Source organism: Oryzias melastigma, linkage group LG2, assembly GCF_002922805.2.
Source record: "Oryzias melastigma strain HK-1 linkage group LG2, ASM292280v2, whole genome shotgun sequence".
NCBI lineage: Eukaryota > Metazoa > Chordata > Actinopteri > Beloniformes > Adrianichthyidae > Oryzias > Oryzias melastigma.
This window is the reverse complement of record NC_050513.1, coordinates 17,081,749-17,092,236: the sequence shown is the minus strand read 5'-3', so window position 1 is coordinate 17,092,236 and position 10,488 is coordinate 17,081,749. Positions and strand designations below refer to the sequence as shown.

The window sequence follows — 10,488 nt, the reverse complement described above, 5'->3', positions numbered from 1 at the left end:
CAGCAGCTGCAGCCAAGATCCCCCCAACACCCGCCATGGAGCCACGGAGAGAAACCGCCCGCCGGGCACCCCCGCCGAGCACCCAGACAGTTCAGCTCATTTACTGACCTCAGAGTCTGCAGTCTGCAGTCTGGACTCTTCAGAAACCCACACAGATGAAGAATTCCTAAACCCTGTGGGCTGTTTTCACTCAGGTCCAGCTCTGTCAGATTGGATGGATTGGACTTCAGAGCTGAGACCAGAGCTTTATAACTGATCTCTGATAAATGGCAACTCACCAACCTGAAAGCAGACAAAAAAGCATGTGTTCCTTTAAGACCCCCCTCCAATGTTCCCTCTAATTTTTTGTGCGTCTGAGCAAACACAGAAACTCACTGAGCGCTCCTTCGAACGCAGTGAGCAACAATGAGGGTTCACTCTGTATTCACGTCTATATTTCAACTGTCTGAAATCTCTTATCTTAACAAGTCATGTAGCTTATTAAAAGAATGAAACTAATAATTGTTCATCAAATTGTGTTCAATGTGAGTGATTTGCAACAATTACAATGAAAAGTAAGAAACATTCAGGAAGCGGGTCCTGCTGTCTGGGAATGCATTCAAACTCCACTTTAATTGTTTAGGACTTTTCCTGCTACAAAGAATCTTGAAGTGCTTTCCATAATAAATAAAAGAAAGATACAAATAGTAGTTAAAATAGCAAACATGCTGTAGCGTCCGTCAGGATGCAATGAAGAGGCGGAGGCGACCGTTTCCAACCGCAAAACTTTTAATAAACTTGTGAACGGTTACTGTCGGCCGTAACCACGCCGAATACAACACAAACGATAAAGTGCTCTCATTGGCTCGTTCCTCATTACATTCCTTCATGCTCCCGCAACCCTTCTTATATTCTCCTGCTCCTCCGCCCACCCCCACACTCATCCAATCACACTGGAGCAACAATGCAACACAGAACACATTAACAGAGCATTTTGTCCCGAGTTAACTCGCGATTAATCGCAAATTATTATGTGGCCTTTTTTTAAGGAAAAAAATGTGTGCTTCATGGAATTTAGCAGTTCTACATTAATTATGAAAACAAGAATGAAAAATTAATAGTTTTCATCAGAACTACTTTATTTTGTAAATTTGTATTGAGATACTGTTTTAACAATAAAAGCCTGTAACATAAAATGCCTACTTTTCTTTTAATTTTATTTTAATGATCACATTTTTACTATTTCTTTTGATTGTTTCTTTTAATGTTTTATGTAAAGCACTTTGAATTCTCTCTGTACATGAAATGTGCTATACAAATAAACTTGCCTTGCCTAACAAAAGCCCAAGTGCAAGTGAAGGGCATTTTAAATTCTAAACTTCAATCAACGTTCAGTAAAATAAAATAAAAAACATCAAAAAATAACATTTCCATAACACTTTCATGTTCATTTTTTGTCAGGACCAAATCTTTTCCTCCTCTGCTGAACTAAAGTAATAAATGAAATAGAGATTTATCATTTCCAATGAACTTTTGTTTTTTAAAACATTAAAGACTGAGAAAAGTGGGATACTCTGTGGATAGTTTGACAGTCTGTTACTGCCGCTGCGCAGCGACGTGTCCGGAGCTCAAGCCATGAATATGCCGGCAGACAGACCGCTCTGCTGGGGTTGGATCAAGCAGAATAGATTTGCTGTGCGCAACGGGCGTGGGAGCAGTGCGCAATTGTGCACGTGCGCAGCTTAGAGGGAACATTGCCCCCCTCACACCCACCCCCGGTCAGGCACAGCCGTGCAGCAGCCGTGTGTTTGTGTTGTGAAGCAGTGTAGGGATTGCCGGGCCCACTAAAGTCAGATGTGTGGTATGTGTATCCATCTTTGAAGGAGTTTGGATTATTTTTGTGGGAGAAATGCAGACACGCTGCTTTCTCTGGGATGACATCATGAAATGGATGGCAGCCATATGCAATTGAAGGTGTATTGGCTTAGGAATCGAGTCGTTTTACTTCTGGGTAGGGAAAAATGATGAAAAACAACCAATATTTCAAAAATAATTTGTTTTTTTGTGTTCCAAAAGTAATATATGATCATATATATGGATGTAGTTCACTCTGAAAGGCTTAAGAAAATCATAGTATGGCAGCTTTAAAAAAAGTGAACACTAGCTTCTCAACTGCCAAGACAAAAAAGACAATTTTACAAGATTTACAAGATCATTATTTAAAGAGAAAAGTTTCATATCTCTCATCATAACACAATCAATTGAACTGATGAAGAACACAAAGTTTTCATACATGGATTTAAAAAAAAATCTTCCAATACAACATCAGAAAGTTCTTCACCTGATATGTTCTTCTCAACTGAATTCAGCTTATTTACTGACCTCAGAGTCTGCAGTCTGCAGTCTGGACTCTCCAGAAAACCACACAAATATAGAAATCCTGAATCCTGCAGGTTGTTAAAGCTCAGGTCAAGTTTTGTCAGATTGGACGGGTTGGACTTCAGAGCTGAGCACAGAGCTTCACAGCTGATTTCTGACAGACTGCAGTTGACCAACCTGAAAGAAGACAAAAAAGTGTATTCAGGAGCAGTGATGGTTGCTGCAGTTATTTTTTTTTTCTCCAAACATGGCTCAAGAAGTACAGCTCTTTGCTGACTCAGCAGGAAGAGGACAGTTTGAGTAAAAGTCCAAAGTCTCAGCATTAGTTCAAGTCAGTGACTGTAGCAAGGAGAAGATTGAAATGTTGTCCGGGAAGATTTGTAGGAATAGACCATATTTTGATACTGCTAAAGATTCAGAAAAAAAATTCTCATGCGATTTGATTCTGTGTTCTGAAGGATGAAGATCGTAGTCTAAATTTTAAATAAGTGAACAGACAGGTCTAAGTAATTTACAAGTTGTTCCATCATTAAACTATGTTACTGAATACACGGTGTGTTGGATGAGCTCAGTTTAAAATTTAATCGGTGAATTCTGGAGGGTTGATAATGTTCAGTATACCCCAAGTTCCATTTCTAATGCTACAAATCCTTTTGTAACTTCTTTAATTGGTTAACTGGTCTCCTCTTCACTGACACTTCACTGGACACTTTCTCCAAACAGAACTTGGAAAAATTGTTGAATGAAAGCTGACCTGAGAGTCTCCATTTTACAGTTTGAACTCTTTAGTCCAACAGACAGCAGCTTCACTCCTGAATCCTGCAGCCTGTTGTAACTCAGGTCCAGATCTCTGAGTCTGGAGGACTGAGAGCTGAGAACTGAAGACAGAGCTGCACAGCTTCTCTCTGACAGATTACAGTCTCTCAGTCTGAAGAAAACAAACACAGACAGCAGTTACTGAAACTTTTTTTTCACTCAGATTCATTTGATCACTAGAGGTGATTTTTATGAAAGTTCTTACAGAGCTTTGTTGGAGGCTTTGATCACTGGGAGCAGCCTCAGAAGAGCCTCCTCTGAAGCAGAGTATTTCTTCAGGTCAAACACTTCCAGGTCTTCTTCTGATGACAGTAAGATGAAGACCAGAGCAGACCACTGAGCAGGAGACAGCTTATCTGTGGAGAGACATCCTGACCTCAGGAACTGTTGGATCTCCTCCACTAGAGAACCATCATTCAGTTCATTCAGACAGTGGAACAGGTTGATGCTTTTCTCTGCAGACAGATCCTCACTGATCTTCTCCTTGATGAACTGGACTGTTTCCTGATTGATCTGTGAGCTACTTCTTGTCTGAGTCAGCAAACCATGTAGTAGACTCTGAGTGGTCTGTGAGCTACTTCCTGTCTGAGTCAGCAGACCTCGTAGGAGACTCTGATTGGTCTGCAGTGAAAGACCCAGGAGGAAGCGGAGGAACAAGTCCAGGTGTCCATTTGGACTTCGTAAGGCCTTCTTCACAGCACTCTGATAGAACTGGACATAAATACTTTGTTTCCATTTAAAGATAGTGGACTTTTCCTGTTCTTCCTCCATGAGGTTGAGTCCAGAGGTGAAGAAGGTCAGGTGGACATGAAGAGCAGCCAGAAACTCCTGAACACTCAGATGGATGAAGCAGAACACCTTGTCCTGGTACAGGCCTCTCTCCTCTCTAAAGATCTGTGTGAACACTCCTGAGTACACTGAGGCTGCTCTGATATCGATGCCACACTCTGTCAGGTCGGATTCATAGAAGATCAGGTTTCCTTTCTGCAGCTGCTCAAAAGCCAGTTTTCCCAGAGACTCCATCATCTTCCTGCTCTCTGGACTCCAGCGAGGATCTGTCTCAGCTCCTCCATCATACTTGACCTTTTTGACTTTGGCGTGAACCACCAGGAAGTGGATGTACATCTCAGTCAGGCTCTTGGGCAGCTCTCCTCCCTCTCTGCTCTTCAGCAGATCCTCCAGAACTGTAGCAGTGATCCAGCAGAAGACTGGGATGTGGCACATGATGTGGAGGCTTCGGGATCTCTTGATGTGGGAGATGATCCTGCTGGCCTGCTCTTCATCTCTCTTCCTGAAGTACTCCTCCTTCTGTGGATCATTGAACCCTCTGACCTCTGTCACCATGTCAACACACTCAGCAGGGATCTGATTGGCTGCTGCAGGTCGTGTGGTTATCCAGAGGCGAGCAGAGGGAAGCAGGTTCCCCCTGATGAGGTTTGTCAGCAGATCACCCACTGAGGTGGACTTTCTAGGGTCATTTAGGATCCGAGTCTTGTGGAAGTCCAGAGGAAGTCGACACTCATCCAGACCATCAAAGATGAAGACGACCTGGAAGTCTTCAAAGCTGCAGATTCCTGCTTCTTTGGTTTCAGGGAAGAAGTGATGAACAAGTTCCACCAAGCTGAACTTCTCCTCTTTCAGCACATTCAGCTCTCTGAAAGTGAATGGAAATGTGAAGTGGATGTTCTGGTTGGCTTTGCCTTCAGCCCAGTCCAGAGTGAACTTCTGTGTTAAGACTGTTTTCCCGATGCCAGCCACTCCCTTTGTCATCACGGTTCTGATTGGTTCTTGTCTTCCAGCTGGGAGTTGAAAGAGCTCTTCTTGTCTGATGCTGGTTTCTGCTCTGTCTGCTTTCCTGGATGCTGCTTCAATCTGTCTGACCTCATGTTCTTCATTCAGCTCTCCAGTTCCTCCCTCTGTGATGTAGAGCTCTGTGTAGATCTCATTCAGAAGGGTTGGGTTTCCTGCTTTAGTGATTCCCTCAAACACACACTGGAACTTCTTCTTCAGACCAGATTGGACTTTATGTCGACAAACTGCAGCAGAAGTTCCTGAATGAAGACAGCAAACAGAGTAAATGAACTCTCTGCAGCCTGAATGATGAGGGTTTGAATCCATGTGGTTCCATGTGTTGAGACATCAGTAAATCTTCATTTATCAGCAGCTGAAACCTTCAAAGAAATCCTCTTACTGCTCTGCAGTCGATCAGCCAGCTCCTCCTGCTTCATTCTCCTCAGGAAGTTCTCTGTGATCTTCATCAGTGACTCTCTGCTGCTCCTCTGCTCTTCATCTTCATCCTCCTCCTCATCCTCCCTCTGACTCAGAAGCTTCTGGATCTTCTTCAGCTCCTTCTTCACAAAAGTAACAATGTTGTCCTCCAGCAGCTGCAACAGAATTCTAGATGAATGAGCCAATCAGAGTGAAGTCATGGAGCCAAACATCAGCTCCATGTTGGACACACTGACAATCCACTGGTCTCCAAAGTGCAGCATGGAGATGACTGTGGACAGAATGATGGAAAAGCAGTTGTTGTTCATGTACAGACCAGAAAGATGGAATCCAGCTGTGTTTGATGCTGCTGGACAGACGGACCACTGGGAGTCTCTGAGCTCTGCTGGTCCACTCTGTGGAGAATCAGAACCATCAGATCCATTCTGTCTGTGTATACAGAGACAAACTGACGATAGAAATGTCTGTGAGTAATAGCTGAGCATAAATCAAACACATGCTGGAATGAAAACATTTGACTCATTTGACTGTTTCAACATTTACATACAGCTTACCTCTCTCCAACAAAAGATGATGATGATTTAAAATGAATAAGACGATCTATTGACCGCTCACTCCTGAAGGACACACAGCTGGGTTCGGATCCAATTCTGTGTCTCTGTTGGATACTGATTGAAAAACTGGTAGTTATTTGATTATTTTTTGTGCCTGTAATTATTCATGACCTGTAATTCGTTTATCTAATTAATTTATTTTTAAATGCATTGATTTTTACCTTATTAATTTCTGTGAAAAGGCTTTAATTTCGCACAGTAAAAACAGTAGGAACACTTTTCAAGGCAATCTAAAAAATATTGAACTTCTTATTTATACAATAGTTCATATGTTGATATAGGCTTATCTTAATCCACAGTTTATTATTACAGCAAGACAGTAGACAGTAGAAAAGACACGTTTAGTGAATTTGATGATTTTGAAGACTGAGAAGAGAAATAGAGAAAAGAATCTCAGATGGAGGAAATGAGACACTGCAGGGGAACTGAACTATTTAGACTGCATAATTTGAAATACTTTTACTTTATCATCTGAACAAAAACAAGCATCAACAGGTGAAATTTGCTTTGTTTAACTTCTCATGGCGAGCAGAGGAAAGTAGGAGAACAGAGTGTGGTCTCTGCAGGGGCTGTGGCTGTTACCATGGCAATACAGCACACTGCATTTCTAAAAGTCTGGTGAAAAATAATTTAAACTTAAAAAATTAATTGATCTGAGAGATCAAAAACTGAACCAGACTTCAAGCTATTGATCATCTGAACTATCATCCAGCATCCTTTAACTCTGACAAAGACTTACTGCTGCATTCGTGAATGACTTTCCTTGAAGTGAAGAGGCGATTCCTTTGATCTGTTACCCCTGAAAGACCTCCAGCTGTTTTCAGATCCAAGTCCAGGTTGGTTTCTGTAAAAGAATGGCAGTTGCTGGTGTGAGTGCTGAGCTATGACATGGAGAAGAGTCTTGGACAGTTAATGTTCATCGCATTTTTGTTTCATTTTTAACAATATGTGTCTGATGCCACACATAACAAAGGTCATAAATTAGACTTAGATTTAAACAGCCATCCTGTTAACGTGACCTTTCAACAAAGAATTAGAAGTAAAAATACAGTTGACAAGTTTTCTAACATTTTTGACCCAAGTTTTTTTTTAAGTGTTGCAAAAATGTACAGTGGGGCAAAAAAGTATTTAGTCAGACACCAATTGTGCAAGTTCTCCCACTTAAAAAGATGAGAGAGGCTTGTAATTATCATTATAGGTTTAACCTATGTGAGACAAAATGAGAAAAAATAAATAAATAAAAAATCACATCGTCTGACTTTTAATGAATTTATTTGATAATTATGGTGGAAAATAAGTATTTGGTCACTTTTAATTCAATTCAATTTGATTTATATAGCCCAATATCACAAAAACAATTGCCTCATTGGGCTTCATGCCGGTAATTTTACAGAAGCAAAAGGTTGGCCATAAGATATAAACAATAGCTAATTGCTAAACTTAATGGACTAAATAAAACTGGTTATCCCTGCCCTTAGACCCTCCCTCCCGGTATAGAAAATTCCTACAAACAAGCAAGACTTCTGGCTCTCACAGACCTATAACTTCTTCTGTGTGAGAATCCTCTATTCACCACTTGTTACGTGTAGTAATGGCACCTGTTTGAACTTGTTATCTATATAAAAGACAAATGTCCACAACCTCAAACAGTCACACTTCAAACTCCACTACAGCCGAGATCAAAGAGCTGTCTAAGGACACCAGAGACAAAATTGTTGACCTGCAACAGACTGGAAAGACGGAATCTGCTGTAGGTAAGCCTCTTGGTGGAAAGAAATCAACTGTGGGAGCAAATATTAGGAAATGGAAGACATACAAGACCACTGATAATCCCCTTCCATTTGGGGCTCCCTACAAGACCTCAGGGAGGTCAAAATGATCACAAGAACCACACGTGCAGACCTAGTGAATGACCTGCAGAGAGCTGGGACCAAAGTGACAAAGGCTAAACTCAGTAACACACTACAAATCCTGCGGTGCCAGACGTGTCTCCCTGCTAAAGCCAGTACATGTGCAGGGCCATCTAAAGTTTGCTAGAGAGCATTTGGATGATCCAGAAGATGATTGGGAGAATGTTCTGTGGTCAGATGAAACCAAATTAGAATGTTTTCGTAAGATCTCGTCATGTTTGGATTAGAGGCAATGCTGAGTTGCATGGGCTGCACGGTGGCGCAGTGGTTAGCGCTCTTGCCTCACAGCGAGAAGGCCCCGGTTCGAATCCCGGCTGGGACCTTTCTGTGTGGAGTTTGCATGTTCTCCCCGTGTATGCGTGGGTTTTCACCGGGGACTCCGGCTTCCTCCCACCGTCCAAAAACATGCTTCATAGGTTGATTGGTGACTCTAAATTGCCCCTAGGTGTGAATGTGTGAGTTAATGTGTGTGTGATTGAGGCCCTGCGACAGACTGGCGACCTGTCCAGGGTGTACCCCGCCTTCGCCCATCAGTAGCCGGGATAGGCTCCGGCACCCCTGCGACCCCGAAAGGGATGAAGCGGACAAGAAGATGGATGGATGGATGGTGAGTTGCATCCAAAGAACACCATAACTACTGTAAAGCATGGGGGGCATCATGCATTGGGACTGTTTTTCAACAAAGGTATGACTAGTTCGTGTAAAGGAAAGAATGAATGGAGCCATGTATAGTTAGATAAAAGTGAAAATCTCCATCCACCAGCAAGGGCATTGAAGATGAAACGTGGCTGGGTCTTTCAGCATGACAACGATCTCAAACGAAGGATGGGCTTCATAAAAAACATTTCAAGGTCCTGAAGTGACTTAGCCAGTCTTCAGATCTCAACCCCGTAGAAAATCTTTGGAGGGGAGTTGAAAGTCCGTGTTGTCCAGTGACAGCCCAAAGCATCACTGCTTTAGAGGACATCTGCATGGAGGAATGGACCAAAATACCAGCAACAGTTTTTTATAACCTTGTGAAGACTTACAGAAAACATTTGACTAACTTTTGTGTTTGACCAAATACTTATTTTCCACCATAATTTACAAATAAATTCTTTAAAAATCAGACAAAGTGATTTTCTGTGAATAATGTTGCTCCTATTAAGCACATTATATCTGCTCCCATAAAACTCTCTCCCTTGGATGACTGAGAACGTTTGGGTATTTAGAAAATCATGTCATCAGGCGGGACGTCTCTGGAAATAACTCACTGAAGTTGCTATGCTTATGGTTTTAAACAACGTATTTATGGCTTCAGACTTGGGCTGTTGCATTGTATTGGTATCAGATTTGTCTTTGCTGCACTGACTACTATTTTATTCTTGTTTTTATTTCTCTCTTCTCAGGTTAATACGGAACATTGCACCTTCAAACTTGGTCACAGAGACACAGAAACACAACAGAAGTATCTGTTACACACAGAGCGGGAGTGAAACTCCTGGTACTGGGAGAATCACTGAACATTAACCCAAAGATGGAGACGTGATTCGGATGTTTTCGTAGAACTTTTTGTAACAAAATAAACCTGAAATCTCAACATCATCTGTGTTGTCTGTCCATTGGAAGAGAGATGTACATTGGGTTTCTCTGTCAAAACCAGGAGAAGTAGGATAATAAACATTTAATAAATAAACTAAAACAGGACAATAAGCCATGGGGAAATAAAAAGAGGAAATGAAGATGACTTGGTAATATCAAACTGAAAACCAGACACTTTTATATACAGAGGGCAATTAATAGAAATGAAAACAGCTGTAGATGATCAGCATGAACCTAAAGTGACTGACAGGAGACAGAACATGATCAGAAACACCCCTGGAAAAAAAAAATCACAAAATTCTCACAGCAACAGTAATGTAATAGTGTAATAGTTTTACCTGTTAGGAGTGCGATAATAGTCAATTTCCTCTTCTTCTTCCCCACAAAGAGGGTGTTTAGAGGGACGGGTTCCCTGCTCACACTGATCCATGCTGCTGGATTGACTGGATCCACTGGATCAGCTCACACACACCTTCTTCCAGCCTTCATCTGCAGAGGAAACCCTCATCATCATCAGCTCTGATCCTCCTTCACTAACAGATCAGCTGCTCCTCCACTGATGGGCTCTTCTCTTGTGTTTCCTCTCAGGTTCAGGTGAATGCAGTCAGACAGCAGTGTGGGACAGAGGAAGCTGCTGAACATCAGTTGCTGCACTTCTGCTCTCCCTCCACCAGATGGAGACATGGAGCTGCAGCAGCAAACACTCCATGATGGAGCAACATTTCACTCATTCACTCACTTTGACAAACAAACAACAAACTTCCTGTTTCTACGATTCAAGAAACATGGAGCAGATCAAGAACAACAGACACAAATCAAAGAATGAAGAGAAAAGAAAAAAAGACATGAATTCTTCCTCTGACAGAGCTGTAGAAACCAGCAGGGGGCTGCTGGTCCTCTGCCTGAATCAGAAATCTGAGATTTCCTTATGAGAAGACAGAACAGGTTTAGTGGCTTGTTGGCTCAGTTGGATGAGTGTA

General features: G+C 41.9%; 1 protein-coding gene and 1 long non-coding RNA gene across 2 annotated transcripts in view; both read right to left on the bottom strand.

Annotated features, from left to right (window-relative positions):
- Positions 1 to 10,488, bottom strand: part of LOC112156756 (NACHT, LRR and PYD domains-containing protein 12-like) — a gene marked incomplete at its 5' end in the record, with an annotated part of 84,657 nt that overhangs the window by 5,664 nt on the left and 68,505 nt on the right. The window contains 3 exons of the mRNA XM_036214676.1: positions 109 to 282; positions 2,362 to 2,535; positions 3,113 to 3,286. Coding sequence (XP_036070569.1) covers positions 109 to 282; positions 2,362 to 2,535; positions 3,113 to 3,286 — 522 coding nt within the window. The remainder of the gene's footprint in view (positions 1 to 108; positions 283 to 2,361; positions 2,536 to 3,112; positions 3,287 to 10,488) is intronic.
- Positions 5,772 to 9,998, bottom strand: LOC112156851. Its single transcript, XR_002921056.2, has 3 exons — positions 9,847 to 9,998; positions 6,757 to 6,861; positions 5,772 to 6,071 (listed from the first exon to the last, which is right to left on the bottom strand). It is a non-coding gene; the product is annotated as an uncharacterized LOC112156851 (long non-coding RNA).